General features: G+C 39.0%; 1 protein-coding gene across 2 annotated transcripts in view; it reads left to right on the top strand.

The window, feature by feature from the left end:
- The first annotated feature begins 4,137 nt into the window (after positions 1-4,137).
- rad18 (RAD18 E3 ubiquitin protein ligase) overlaps positions 4,138-16,466 on the top strand; it is a 107,571-nt gene continuing 95,242 nt past the window's right edge. For both annotated transcript variants that reach the window (XM_061922696.1, XM_061922695.1), the window contains exons 1-2: positions 4,138-4,302; positions 11,357-11,435. In XM_061922696.1, the coding sequence (XP_061778680.1) occupies positions 4,264-4,302; positions 11,357-11,435 (118 nt within the window). In that variant the 5' untranslated portion in view covers positions 4,138-4,263. The remainder of the gene's footprint in view (positions 4,303-11,356; positions 11,436-16,466) is intronic.

Genomic DNA, 16,466 nt, shown 5'->3' with positions numbered 1-16,466 from the left:
ATACTCGATACATCACGGGTTTTTTTCTCTGTGCGAAATATAAAATGACTATATCGTGATATTCGAGTATACACTGTACGTTCTCACCCAGTTGCTTTTAGCTGCGGGCATTACACTAAAGGCTTTTCTCACTCTTTCTTGTATCTGCTTCTCACAGACAAGCGCACCTTCTTACATACGTCACATACTGTCGCGTCATACGCCCTCTCTTGAGAGGTAGCAGCATGGGTAATATTAGCTGTGATGCTAGCAGAGTCGTGCGATTGGTAATACGACAGAAAGAAGATGCAAATCTGGTAACAAATGAAGGAAGAATGAATTCCCAAGAAAAACTGGACAGGGTCCATCGTCTGGCGGTAGTTTGTCGAACAAGGATGCGGCAAAAGCCTTGTTACCAAAAGTAGCACCTACTGCTAATTTGTGGCATCATTTGAAAAGTCACCTGCTAGAGAATGACGAGTGCTTGAAACTGCATGTCAACATCTCTGTTCAGTGCCATACCCACAAAATGCCAAAGCAACCATTTCCATAGTCAACAGGATTTAATAACCTCCATAGTAACCTACCACATAGCAAAGGACATTCACTATTTGATTTCCTGTTACCCAGCTCATTTTTATTTGACAGTTATTGAAATAACTTGTTTGACATCATGCACAAAAGTGCACTTTATTTGTTTTAAGCTATTGTGGTTGCGTTCTGTACTAAAAGTGCACTTTAATTTTTTATGTTTTATGTCATTTTAGTGACGTCATGCACTAATAGCTCGTTTTAAAATGTCTCTGACAATCTTGCACTTTCTGTTTTGAAATGACATGAATGTTTGTGCCATTGCTTAATAACTGCTTAATAAATACAGTTTTGGTAAATTGACTTAATTGTGGTTTCCCGCTCTGCATATATTAATCCAGCATGAACAAGAATGTTTTAATGTAGACACATAGAATCATCATACTGATGTGATTATATGCATCAAGTGTTCATTCAAGGCTAAGGCAAAATATCGAGATACTTATTGTGTATCGTGATATGGCTTAAAAATATTGAGATATTGATAAAAGGCCATATCGCCCAGCTCTATTCTCACCCTATCTCTAAGGAAAAGCCCCGTCACTCGGTGGAAGAAACTCATTTTGGCCGCCTGTACCCGTGATCTTGTCCTTTCGGTCATAACCCAAAGCTCATGACCATAGGTGAGCATGGGAATGTAGGTCGACCAGTAAATTGAGAGCTTTGCGTTCCGGATCAACTCCTTCTTCACCACAAAGGGTCGATACAGAGTCCATAATACTGAAGACGCCGCACCAATCCACCTGTCGATCTTACGATCCACTCTTCTTTCACTCGTGAACAAGACTCCAAGGTACTTGAACTCCTCCACTTGGGGCAACATGTCCTCCCCAACCCGAAGATGGCACTTCACGCTTTTCCGGGCGAGAACAATGGAATCTGACTTGGAGGTGCTGATTACCACCCCAGTCGCTGCACACTCGGCTGCAAACTACGAAATGTCACAAGGAAACGTTTATTGTTAGGAAAAAACAAATATACTAGTGAATAGGAAAATATAAGTGTGAGAAACGTCAAGTGGGGCGTGTGGTGTGAGAGCGGGTTAAATTGCGTGACTGTCACACTTAAAAGTGAGAGGCTTGGCAGCCCTGGCTAAAACAGGGTTTCTTAGCCATAGGGCTGGGGCCCATTATTATGCCGCGAGCGTGCCCTAGAGGGCCACCAAAAAATATCTCTTACTCAGCTGTGGTCTGTATGGGCCGCAATGGTACTCAGTTGTAATACACTTTTGCACCACTTAGGGCAGTAAAGACAATATCAAACAACCAGACAAAGTCTAGAGGTAAAGTCAAGGACAAGTTTCTCAAGAATAAAAAAATATGATTAAGGTGGTGAAGCTGTAGTTTCATTTGCACTTAAATCATGTAAACTTTTCATTTAAGAAACAAATATTACTTATTAGTAATATAGATAGAATGAATTTATTTTAGCACTGTATGTACATTATTTTGGTCATTTTTTGAGTACCCCTTTTACAGTTTATTTGATTGCCGTATTTATTTTTCTAATCAGTCTGATCTAAGTCCTAATTTTAATCTTTGTGCTTAACATATGGTTTGATATCATTTGACAATGTGTGTTAAACAGTGAGTAAGTGAGATATCATTATTAGATACGATTAAAATGAAGCATAAGATTCCTAATTCTATGTTAACATTTCAGTGGGTCCCGGGCCCCGCTGTAGTGGAAAAATTGGGCGCTGGTGTTATAAGGGGTCAAAGCAGCAGTGCAGTGGAGTTGCAAACAACAATAGATTACAAAATGGAAAAACCTTTTATTGTCACTATACACATGTCTGAATCCAAGATCTAACATTGAAGAGACACTGTAGGCAGTGGTGTCAAACTCATTTTAGCTCAGGGGCCGCACGGAGGAAAATCTGTGCACAGCACATGGGCCGGACTATAAAAATCATGGCATTAAAAGTAAAAACTAAAGGCATCTTCAGATTGTTTTCTTTGTCTTACTTTGGCCAAAAATAGAACAAACCCATTCTGAAAATATTACAATAAAAATTAAAAACAAAAATCGGTAAATTTTAGATCAATGCAGAAAAGTAGAAAGTGAATGAATGTTTATAACTGAATACAATTTCATATGCATGTACTGTTTTTTTATGAATTAAGTAACGTTTATGACAACCTTTTTTCAAAACACAATATAGAATGTGAGCTATAACAGGATAATGCATAGATTTATCATTTGTTTTCAAAATGGTTACAAAAAAAGTGGGACCCCAAAAATTTACTTTGGGACCACATTTTTATGAGTTGATGGGATCCCTGGTACCCCATTTTGAAAATTCCGAGCCCCAACACTGATGGAGTATTGGTGCGTACAAAACAGCAGCAGGCAGTTTTAATACTAATCAAACATCATCCCGGGGGCGATAGATATTTCATTCATGGGCCGGATTTGGCCCGCGGGCCTTGACGTTGACACATAGGCTGTAGAGCTTTGTCCTTAGTGTATAGTACCAGTATTGCAGCCTCGCATCCTTTCTCTCTTCCGCCTGCATCGTCTCCTCGTGCCGACAACAAACCACGGTGAGCCTGCTGGTCTCGCTATATCCTCAAGGACGTTTTGCGTGTGGTGAAAGTCTCTCAAAACAGATGAATGCTGGTGGTCAACTATGTCCATAAGGTCCTGACAGGTGTAGCTGGTAAAAGCAAAAAAGCAAAAAAAACAACCTACAAAAATGGCTGTCTGGGCGTTTACTTAGCAAGGAGCGTGGTGAGGAGAGGTTCAATTGCATCTAATAACTCTGTCTTTCAAAACACCTTTTTTCAGATGGAGCCCAAAAATGGAAATGGTCCCTAAAACAAAATCTATGCAAAATGTAAAAAAACAACAACTCCATTATGTGTTACATAGATCACAAGGAAGTGTTTATAATGTTAAAAAAAAGTTACGATATAACCCTTTTAAAATCTGATTCATTTTTAAATGTCGTTATAAAAGTGGAAATTATGGTTATACTAAAATTATTTTTAATAATATTAGTTATAATTGTAGCTGAGATAGGCGCCAGCGCCCCCCGCGACCCCGAAAGGGAATAAGCGGTGGGAAATGGATGGATGGATGGATAATTATTGTTAATATTAATAAAAATCCCTTTCTTTGAAGAAATGTGTTAAAAACCATGTTGGGATACATTGAACTCAAATGTTTGGTTTCATTGAGATTTCTCTGTTTGCATGAAAAAATATATATGTATAAAAAGAAATAAAAAATGAATATGAGTGTGTTTGTCTATTTGTGCCCAGCTGTGATTGACTGGTGAGTTGTGGCCATTTTAGTGTGACAAATTGCCTCGAACTGGGGGTGGGAGTTTTTAGAATATTTTTCTCATTTCATTTGAAGTCATGAGTATTAAAAAAGAGGCGTCACATAAAGTGCAATCACAATAATAAACGTATAGTTAAAAAATACCTCTCCGTTGCTGACGCAAATATACTTTTCGAATAGCAAAAAAAACAACGTTTGCTCTTTAATTGCCTGCGATTAAGTTTAGAAAACGTTGTAGATAAAAAGCATAGACGCATACGAATTACGCACCGGGTGACGTTTTGAGCGGAAGTCGTCATATGACGTCACTTCGTGGCTGTGTGAGCGGGACTTTAGTTTGTCAAACCGCAAGAAAGTTTAGTAACGCCTGAAGTACCGCTCGATTTATCCAGCATTGATTTTAAAATGGAATCTGATGCACCACCAACCATAACATGTTTGAAAGTAAGTTGCATGCCGTGTTTTTACGTACATGTTTTGCCAGGGACTGGCTAACTTACTGACTAACTGTTCAATCGATGACAACATGTTCGGTAACACTTATGTTAAAAACTAGACAACATATGGTTGAAGTATCACTAATTTTACATTTGTTGGCAAACATAATCACAAAATGCTTTGTTCAAGTCAATCATTATTATACAACCGTCGTCTTTGGTAATTAAAGGGATTCGAAAACGAATCGAGACGAAATACAACCTTTATTAGCAAATGCAAACACTTTAGCAACGATTAAATGTTCCCAGACACACTTTGTCCGACTTATAAACAAAACATTACAGTGAAAGCTGATATTTAGGACACAGATGTTCCTACTTTGTTGTCATCAAAAGGGGTTAAAATTCACAGCACACTTGAAAAAAGAATTGTAGCAATATGTGTTTGTATATATATGTATATGTGGGTCTGTATATATATATATATATATAATATATATATATATATATATATATATATATATATATATAATTTATATATAAACTTATATATATACATATATATAAACTTATATATAAACACACATATATATATATATATATATATATATTTTTTTTTTAATTTCAATTTTCCTGAAGGAACTCTCCTGAATGAATCAATAAAGTACTATATCTATCTATATATGTCTGTATATATACATATATGTATGTGTGTGTATATATTTATTTATATATCCATCCATCCATCCATCATCTTCCGCTTATCCGAGGTCGGGTCGCGGGGGCAACAGCCTAAGCAGGGAAACCCAGACTTCCCTCTCCCCATCCACTTCGTCTAGCTCTTCCCGGGGGATCCCGAGGCGTTCCCAGGCCAGCCGGGAGACATAGTCTTCCCAACGTGTCCTGGGTCTTCCCCGTGGCCTCCTACCGGTTGGACGTGCCCTAAACACCTCCCTAGGGAGGCGTTCGGGTGGCATCCTGACCAGATGCCCGAACCACCTCATCTGGCTCCAATGTATATATATAACATATATATATATATATATATATATATATATATATATATATATATATATATAACATATATATATATATATATATATATATATATATATATATATGTATATGTATATGTATGTGTGTGTGTGCAGTGTTTCCCACAGGTCAGGCATCTATTTGTTTGTGGTGTGGTCCGGCGGCAAGAACGCGGAGTTGGAATATAATTACAACACTTTGTGTACATATTTATATACATATTTATATAATATTTACATATTTATATAATATGTAACTACAAGGTCCATTCACAGACAGAGTCCCATTGCTTTTATGAGCGGTCGAGCGAGTCAAAAGCCGAAAAAAATATATTTATATTTTATTTTATTTTTTTAATTTTAATTTTATTTTATTTGTGGCGGCCGTAATTCTTTCGTGGCGGGCCGCCACAAATAAATTAATGTGTGGGAAACCTTGTGTGTGTGTGTGTGTGTGTGTGTATATGTATATATGTATGTATATATATATATATATATATATATATATACATATATATATATATATATATACACATACATACATACATACACACATATATATATATATATGTATGTATGTATGTATGTATGTGTGTGTGTGTGTGTGTGTGTGTGTGTGTGTATATATATATATATGTGTACATATGTACATGTATATATATATACACATATATTTGTATATATATGTAAGTATGTATATATATATACACATATATTTGTATATATATGTAAGTATGTATATGTATATATATATATATATACACACATATCTACTAATAAAAGTTTCAATCAAACAATCAATCAATCAATCAATTCTCAATTGGGTTTAAGTCAGGACTTTGGGGAAGCCATTCTGAAACTTAAATCTAGCCTGATTTAGCTATACCTTTACCACTTTTGATGTGTGTTTGGGGTCATTATCCTGCTGGAACACCCAACTGCGCCCAAGACCCAACCTCCGGGCTCATGATTTTAGGTTGTCCTGACGAATTTGGAAGTAATCCTCCTTTTTCATTGTCCCATTTACTCGTCCCCGTTCCATTGGCAGCAAAACAGTCCCAGGGCATAATACTACCACCACAATGCTTGAAAGTAGACATGGTGTTTTTGGGATTAAAGGCCTCACCTGTTCTCCTCCAAACATATTGCGGGGTATTGTGGCCAAAGAGTTAAATTTTTGTTTCATCTGACCATAGAAATTTCCTCCAGAAGGTCTTGTGATCAGCAGCACAGTTTAGACAAGGTGTCGCTTCTGGAGCAAGGGCTTCCTTTTTGCATGGTAGCCTCTCAGTCCATGGCGATACAAAACACGCTTGGCTGTGGACACTGACATCTGTGTTCCAGGAGCTTACAATTCATTGAAGTCCGGCTTTTTGGTGGTTCTTGGTTGACTTTTGATCATCCTGACCAATTTTCTCAGCAGCAGGTGATGGCTTGCATTTTCTTCCTGATCATGACAGTGACAAAACTGTGCTATGCACTTTATACTTATGAACAAATGTCTGGACAGTTGCTTTTGGGACATTAAGCTGCTTTGAAATGGCTCCAAGGGACTTTCCTGATTTGTTCAAGTCAATCATTATTTTTTTCAGATCTGTGCTGAGTTCCTTTGACTTTCCTTCCCATTGTCGCGTTTGTAACCGAGTCTAACTGTATCACATGGGCCCTATTTAAATGGGCTCAGAGAAGTCAACAGGTGTCTTCAATCCTAATCACTCACATGAAGTTAAGAGGCCATGCTATGAAGTTAATTTGATTTAATTGGAACTTTTCTGCATCACCAAAATTGATCATGTATGTTGCTGTACGTATACTTTTGACCCAGCAGATTAGGTCACATTTCCAGTGGACCCATAATAAGTTCATAAAAGAACCAAACTTCATACATTTTTTTTTGTGACAAACAAGTATGTGCTATAATCACTCTATCACAAAATAATAAAAGTTGTAGACATTATTGGAAACTCAAGACAGCCATGACATTATGTCCTTCATAAGTGTATATAAACTTTTGACCACGACTCTATATAAACATATATATGTATGTATGTATATATTTCTGTATATACAAACCCCGTTTCCATATGAGTTGGGAAAATGTGTTAGATGTAAATATAAACGGAATACAATGATTTGCAAATCATTTTCAACCCATATTCAGTTGAATATGCTACAAAGACAACATATTTGATGTTCAAACTGATAAAAAAATTTTTTTTTTTCAAATCATTAACTTTAGAATTTGATACCAGCAACACGTGACAAAAAAGTTGGGAAAGGTGGCAATAAATACTGAAAAAGTTGAGGAATGCTCATCAAACACTTACATGGAACATCCCACAGGTGTGCAGGCTAATTGGGAACAGTTGGGTGCCATGATTGGGTATAAAGCAGCTTCCATGAAATGCTAAGTAATTCACAAACAAGAATGGGGCGAGGGTAACCATTGTGAGGAAATTGTTGAACAGTTTTAGAACAACATTTCTCAACGAGTTATTGCAAGGAATTTAAGGATTTTACCATCTACGGTCCGTAAAATCATCAAAAAGTTCAGAGAATCTGGAGAAATCACTGCACATAAGCGATGATATTACAGACTTTTGATCCCTTAGGTGGTAGTGTGTAAAGGATATCACCACATGGGCTCAGGAATACTTCATAAAACCACTGTCAGTAACTATAGTTGGTCGCTACATCTGTAAATGCAAGTTAAAGCTCTTCTATATAAAGCCAAACCCATTTATCAACAATATCCTGAAACGCCGCCGGCTTGGCTGGGCCCGAGGTCACTTCAGATGGACTGATGGAAAGTGGAAAGGCCTTCTGTGGTCTGACGAGTCCACATTTCAAATTATATTTGGAAACAGAGGACGTGGTGTCCTCCAGAACACAGAGGAAAATAACCATTTGGATTGTTATAGGCGAAAAGTTCAAGAGCCAGCATCTGTGATGGTATGGGGGTCTATTAGTGCGTTATATGTGTGTATATACACTACATGTATAGGTGTGTATATGCCATATGTATCCATGTATATGCACGTGTATATATATGTGTGTATACAATGGGGCAAACAAGTATTTAGTCAGCCACCGATTGTGCAAGTTCTCCCACTGTAATTTTCATCATAGGTACATTTCAACTGTTAGAGACAGAATGTGAAAACAAAAATCCAGGAATTCACATTGTAGGAATTTTAAAGAATGTATTTGTAAATTATGGTGGAAAATAAGTATTTGGTCAATAACAAAAATTCAACTCAATACTTTGTAATATAACCTTTGTTGGCAATAACAGAGGTCAAACAATTACTATAGGTCTTTACCAGGTTTGCAGACACAGTAACTGGTAGTTTGGCCCATTTCTCTATGCAGATCTTCTCGAAAGCAGAGATGTTTTGGGGCTGTCGCCGAGCAACTCCCTCCACAGATATTCAATGGGGTTGAGGTCTGGAGACTGGTTAGGCCACTCCAGGACTTTCATATGCTCCTACACTTTGTTGCCCGGGCGGTGTGTTCGGGATCAATGTCATGCTGGAAGACCCAGCCACGTTTCATCTTCAAAGCTCTCACTGATGGAAGGAGGTTTTGGCTTAAAATCTCACGATACATGGCCCCATTAATTCTTTCCTCAACACGGATCAGTTGTCCTGTCCCCTTAGCAGAAAAGCAGCCCCAAAGCATGATGTTTCCACCCCCATCCTTCACAGTAGGAATGGTGTTCTTGGGATGCACCTCAGTATTATTCTTCCTTCAAACACGACGAGTTGAGTTTATACCAAAAAGTTCTATTTTGTTTTCATCTGACCACATGACATTCTCCCAATCCTCTGCTGTATCATCCATGTGCTCTCTGGCAAACTACAGACGGGCCTGGACATGCACTGGCTTAAGCAGGTGGACATGTCTGGCACTGCGGGATTTGATTCCCTGTCGGCGTAGTGTGTTACTGATGGTAACCTTTGTTACTTTGGTCCCAGCTCTCTGCAGGTCATTCACCAGATCCCCCCGTGTGGTTCTGGGGTTTTTGCTCACCGTTCTCATGATCATTTTGACCCCACGGGATGAGATCTTGCGTGGAGCCCCAGATCGAGGGAAATTATCATTGGTCTTGTATGTCTTCCCTTTTCTGATAATTGCTCCCGTAGTTGATTTTTTCACACCAAGTTGCTTGCCTATTGTAGATTCACACTTCCCAGTCTGGTGCAGGTCTACAATTATTTTCCTGGTGCCCTTCGACAGCTCTCTGGTCTTGGCCATAGTGGAGTTTGGAGTCTGAATGTTTGAGGCTGTGGACAGGTGTCTTTTATACAGATAACGAGTTCAAACAGGTTCCATTAATACAGGTAACAAGTCGAGGACAGAAGAGCATCTTAAAGAAGAAGTTACAGGTCTGTGAGAGCCAGAGATCTTCCTTGTTTGAAGTGACCAAATACTTATTTCCCACCATAATTTACAAATAAATTCTTTAAAATTCCTACAATGTCAATTCCTGTTTTTTTTTTTCACATTCTGTCTCTCACAGTTGAAGTGTACCTATGATGAAAATTACAGACCTCTGTCATCATTTTAAGTGGGAGAACTTGCACAAGCAGTGGCTGACTAAATACTTTTTTGCCCAACTGTATAAAATGTTTCACTCTTTGTTTCATTGTAGCCATTTGACAAAAAACAGACATGTATACATTTTCGCTATTTTTTTTTTTTTTTAATATTTAAAACTTGAAATCACATTTACATATGTATTCAGACCCTTTGCTCAATACTTTGTCAATCCATCCATCCATCCATTTTCTACCGCTTATTCCCTTTCGGGGTCGCGGGGGGCGCTGGCGTCTATCTCGGCTACAATCGGGCGGAAGGCAGGGTACACCCTGGACAAGTCGCCACCTCATCGCAGGGCCAACACAGATAGACAGACAACATTCACACTCACATTCACCTTTGGCAAAATTTACAACATCTAGTGTTTTTGAATACAATTCCACATGCTTGGCATACATATCTTTAGGCAGTTTCGCCCATTCCTCCTTGCCCATTCTTCTTTGCAGCACCTCCCAAGCATGGAAAGCGTTGGTTTTCATCCAGGATGTCTCTGTATATTGCTGCATTTATTTTTACCTCTATCCTGACTGGTCTCCCAGTTCCTACAGCTGAAAACCATTCCCACAGCATGATGCTGCCACCACCATGCTTCACTGTAGGGATGGTAATGGTGTGCTGATGAGCGATGCCTGGTTTCCTTCAAGCATGACACCTGGCATTCACGGCAAAGAGCTTTGTCTCATCAGACCAGATCATTTTGTTTCTCATATTCTGAGAGTCTTTCATATGCATTTTGGAGTGTTTGGCCACACTACCATATATGCCTGATTGGTGGATTGCTGCAGAGATGGTTATCCTTCTGGCAGGTTCTTGGTCACTTTCCTGACTAGACTAAGATGAAAACAGCAATGTACAGAGGCATCCTGAATGAAAACCAATGCTTGCTTTTAACATCCAATCTGATGGAGCTCAAGAGGTGCTGCAATAAGGAATGGGCAAAGAGGAATTAGCATAACTGCCAAAGATAGGTGTGCCAAACTTGTGGCATTGTATTCAAAAACAAAGGGCAAAGGGTCTGAATACTTATCTACATGTGATTTTTGAGGTATTTTCATTTTTAATACATTAAAAAAAATTCTATATTTCTGTTTTTTGTCAAGATGTGGTGCTAAGTTTACATTAACGAGAAATAAAATGAACTTTTATTGATTTTAGCAAATGGCTGCAATGAAACAGTCAACAATGTAAAGGAGTCTGAATACTTTTCGTACCCATACACATACAATTCCAAGTTATGCACTGATTCCAAGGCTGTGTAATTTCAGTTTTTAAAATGTTGATTTTGAAATTTAATTGCTGCCATTATTTCTCTTCACAATGAATGCAAGTAACAATCATGATATTTATGTTTTCGTATAACGTGCCTGTGTCATATTGCAATATTGTGGTTAATGATGGTTTTGTATTTTTCTTTCCCGTTTCCAGAATGTTGACGATTTGCTGCGATGTCCCATTTGTATGGACTTCCTTAATATTTCAATGATGACCAAGTGCTCTCACAATTGTAAGTACAGAACAGTTTTTATATTCATTCAATAAAAACTAAATTATGCATGGCCACGATTAGAAAGAAATGGTTTCCTGTAGGTTTTTCAAAAAAAATGTATTCAATACAAATTAAATAATTTTAAACGCATGGGTGCGAAGAGAAATACATTGTTTTCTTTTGGTGTAGACAAGATAAATAACACAAGACTGTTTAGTTTAAAATGAGAATAAAGTAGGACAGGATAGGCTTTTGTTTATCCCACAATGAGGAAATTATGTGGTTGAAGTGCACCTGCAAAAAGTCCACAAACCCCAAGCACCTGAGACCCCCCCAGTGTGTCTGTCTGCAGAACAGGTGAATGCACAGCTAAATAAGTTAAACACAGGCAAGGCCGCGGGTCTTGACGCTGTGAGCCCCAGGGTGCTCAAACCCTGTGCCCCACAGCTGTGTGGTGTGCTCCAGCACATCTTCAACATGAGCCATAGACTGCAGAAAGTCCCCACACTGGAAAACCTCATGCGTGGTCCCCATCCCCAATTGCACGCGACCCAGCACGTCCAAGGACTACAGGACGGTGGCTCTAACCTCCCATATCATGAAGACCATGGAGAGGTTGGTCCTGGAACAACTCCGCTCTACAGTCAAGCCCCACCTGGACCCACTCCAATTTGCCTACCAGCCACGACTGGGAGTGGAGGACGCAGTCATCTACCTGCTGAACAAAGTCCACACCCACCTAGACAAGCCTGCGAGCAGTGTGAGGGTAATGTTTTTTGACTTCTCCAGTGCTTACGATACCATACGGCTTGGGCTACCAAGTGTGAAGTTGGAGACGATGCAGATGGAGGCCCCCCTTGGTGTCCTGGGTTGTAGATTACCTGACTGACAGACCACAGGACGTGCGACTGCAGGACTGTGTGTCTGACAGGCTGGTCAGCAACACCGGGTCCCCGCAGGGCACAGTCCTCTCCCCCTTCCTCTTCACCATCTACACCAATTTCCACTATCAGTCAGAGTCCTGCCACCTTCTGAAATTTTCTGATGACTCTGCAATAGTGGGGTGTATTGAAGATGGTGATGACGAGGAATACAGGGCACTGGTGGAGGATTTCGTCACATGATGTGGAAAGAACCACCTCCAGCTCAATGTGACAAAGACCAAGGAGCTGGTTGTGGACCTGGGAAGGAGGAGGAGTACTTAGACGACCCCTGTTTCCATCAGTGGGGTGGATGTGGACAGGGTTGAGGATTATAAATACCTTGCTGTACACATCAACAACAAGCTGACTGGGTCAAAACACGCTGAGGCACTCCACAAGAAGGGACAGAGCCGCTTCTACTTCCTCAGGAGGCTAGGATCCTTCAACGTTTGTACAAAGGTGTTGAAGATGTTCTACGAGTCGGTGGTGGCCGGCGCCTTCTTGTACGCCGTGGCCTGCTGGGGCAGCGGGCTGAGAGTGAGGGATGCAAACAGACTGGACAAGCTGGTAAAGAAGGCCAGTAACGTGGTGGGAGTGGAGCTAGACTCCCTGGCCGTGGTGTCAGAGAGAAGAAGTCTAGCAAAACTCTTAGCCATCATGGACAACACCTCCCACCCACTACACTTGGACCTTGCGGAGAGATTGAGCACGCTCAGTGGAAGGCTCAGACTCCGACAGCCATCAGACTGTATAATGAATATATTCCTTCTTGACTGCACTTAAATGTAGAATATATATATAGAATATATTTATATTAGTCATATACTATATAATATATATATATATATATAATATATTATATATACTATATTATTTATTATTATTATTGTCTATTGGGAGCGAACTGTGGTGCTGAAATTCCCCCAGGGATCAATAAAGTACATTTTATTCTATTCTATTGTATTCTATTTTATTCTAAAATAACATGAAAACAAGAGTGGAAACTTCAAAGAGCATAAACAACATACAAGACATTAAAGAGTACAGAGCTGCCACTTCAGGGGTGCCTTTTCTACTTAACAGCACACAATGCATAAACAACAAAACAAACAAAATTTCAACACCCACATACACCGCTGTGGCTTCTGCAGTGGGGCTGGGTGATACGGCAAAAAAAAAGAAAAATTATCAATTTTTTTTTCATAATTCTTTATTAATGTCACATTTATTTTTGTTTTAATTAAAGGCGGATTGTCTAGTGCATGTTTGATTGTGGTAATATATGCTAACAGCTGGCAACTGTCATTTTGTTCATATCTATAAATGTGTTTACTAGAAGTGCATTAGTACAGGTGACTCACGCTGCGGTTCGTACTTGGTTTTAGGGCGAAGGTTTTGTTTCCTTTTTGGTACATTTTCTCAGGGCAAAAAAACTCAATCTTTTTTTCCTGTCAAAAGTTCACAAACATTCCACGGTAAACAAAGTATCAGTGTTGTAGTGAATACTATAAGACTTTAATTTCAAATTAACACTTGTTCAACAATACGTTCAAATAGTAAATTATTAGGTATGTGATTTTTCCGTCTACAGTCAGAAATCCGTCTTTTTTATCTATATAAAATTATAAAAAAATATTTTCTGTTTTTCTTAGTTTTTTTCCGACCTACAATGTGTTTTAAAATCTTGTTCCGTTTCTTTGCTATACCTGACAACAAGTACGGTTTTCCCATAATGAGTATTTTTTTATAATCCAGTGGTAAAAACTACGGGTTTCCATTAAAAAATTTTAACCTAAAAATCGAAGCTTCGTAGCGAAGCAATTTCACGGGCAGGGGACATACATTGTGATGATTGATTTATGTGTAAGAAAATGCATGATTGGTTGGTTATGTTACTATGATGAGTCATGATTGGTTACAATTAGAATGGAATAGAATAGAATAGAAAGTACTTTATCGATCCCTGGGGAAAATTCAGGATTAGGGCAAAACATTACGGGCAGGCCAATCAGAAGCAAGACAGGGCGGGTCATTGAACCAGGGAGGGAAATCACAACATCCCAAATGACGACGAGCGAGTCGAAGGGAATATTCAAGTGGGCGATTTACAGTCATGGTCAAAAGTTTACATCCACTTGTAAAGGACATAAAATTAAAGTAGCAATGATTGTCAGCATTTGACCCATCACCCTTGATACCCTGGGAGGTGAGGGGAGCAGTGAGTAGCAGCGGTTGCAACGCCCGGGAATCATTTTTGCTGGTTCAACCGCCAATTCCAACCTTTGATGCTGAGTGCCAAACAGGGAGGTAACGGGTCCCATTTTTATAGTCTTTTGTATGACTCGGCCGGGGTTTCAACTCACAATGTCATGGCTGTCTTGAGTTTCCAATAATTTTCAAAATTCTTATTTTTTTGTGATAGTGTGATTGGAGCACACTATCACAAAAAAACATGAAGTTTTGTTGTTTTACGAATTTACTATGAGTCTACTGAAAATGTGACCAAATCTGCTGGGTCAAAATGTTTCACGGTAGGCATGGTGTTCCTCGGATTAAAGGCCTCACCTTTTCTCCTCCAAACATTGCTGGGTATTGTAGCCAAACAGCTCAATTTTTGTTTCATCTGACATCACATGGACCTTCTGGATGAAAGTTATGTGGTCAAAAAGTGCCTTATTGTAGTGAAACATGCTAAGGGACATGTAAACAAATATTAACATTGCTGTATGTATACTTTTGACCCAGTATATTTGTTCACATTTTCACTTTCAGTAGACCCATAATAAATTCATAAAAGAACCAAACTTGGTGAATTTCTTTTGTGACCATCGATTATGTGCTCCAATCACTATCACAAAAAAATACGAGTTGTAGAAATTATTGGAAACTCAGACATCTATAACATTATGTTCCTTACAAGTGTATGTCAAGTTTTGACTACGACTGTATATATTAATAAAAACTAGTGGAAGATGACAGAGGAATTCTCTTCCTTAGATTTTTCTTTTATTAATGTAGATGACATCCAGGAAACGGAAAGCGGTTACCCAGATTGTGGAGTTTTTTTAAAAACCCAAATACTCTATCTTATATTTAATAAAAGTACATTAAAGTGTAGTTTGAATTTGAGTTACTGTAAAATAATGTGTAACAACACAACACAAGTTTTAATGATTATTTCAGGAGCAAAATGTTTTTTATCCACAAACCCAACAAGGAGTTGCATAAAGTGTCTGCAGAGTTGTTTGGACATGTTATATCAGAAGGGTTGAATCTCTGAAGACACATGAATATAAAGTCTGATTAAAAATATTTAGAACTTTTTTCTAATTACATTAGTGAGTGTGTTTATTCTGCCAGTCGGGACGGATACGATAGTTCAGTAACTAAGACATTTTTTGAGTGCCTGCTAGTCGGCATTCAAGGCAGGATTGGGGGGACGGCGTGGCGAAGTTGGGAGAGTGGCCCTGCCAGCAATCTGAGGGTTACTGGTTCAATCACCACCTTCTACCATCTTAGTCACATCCGTTATGTCCTTGGGCAAGACACTTCACCCTTGCTCCTGATGGACCCTGGTTAGCGCCTTGCATGGCAGCTCCCTCTGTCAGTGTGTGAATGGGTGAATGGAAATACTGTCAAAGCGCTTTGGGCTCCTTAAAAAGGGGTAGAAAAGCGCTATACAAGTACAACCATTTACCATTTTTTTTACTAGGATTACTGGTGGGCTTCCGCAGATAATGAAACTAAAGTGTGTCACTGAAGCCCCTGCTCCTTGTCAATGCTGTGTTACAACTTGTATATTAGAGTTAGTCATATTTCTTTATTTTGTTCTTTGAGGTACAACGCTGATTAGACATTAATTACGTCATCAAGAGCCTCACTTTTGCGATGGTGGAACGAGAGGTCGTGCTCACGTGGACACAAATATTTTCACAAAAACACACAGAAACGTACACAAACTCATAGACACACACTGGATTACGGTCAATTAAGGTGGATTTGTCATGACCTGTCACTCAGGTCATGGCATAATTTATGTTTGGGAGTTGTTCCTGTCTTCGTCTGTTTCCTGGTTGCACCCTCTTTCCCTGTTTACTGTCTGTTTCCATGGGCACTGATTCTCCTC

This window comes from Nerophis ophidion, linkage group LG16 (assembly GCF_033978795.1).
Source record: "Nerophis ophidion isolate RoL-2023_Sa linkage group LG16, RoL_Noph_v1.0, whole genome shotgun sequence".
Lineage (NCBI taxonomy): Eukaryota > Metazoa > Chordata > Actinopteri > Syngnathiformes > Syngnathidae > Nerophis > Nerophis ophidion.
Note: the sequence above shows the minus strand (reverse complement) of the source record. Positions and strands in the feature narration are given on the sequence as shown.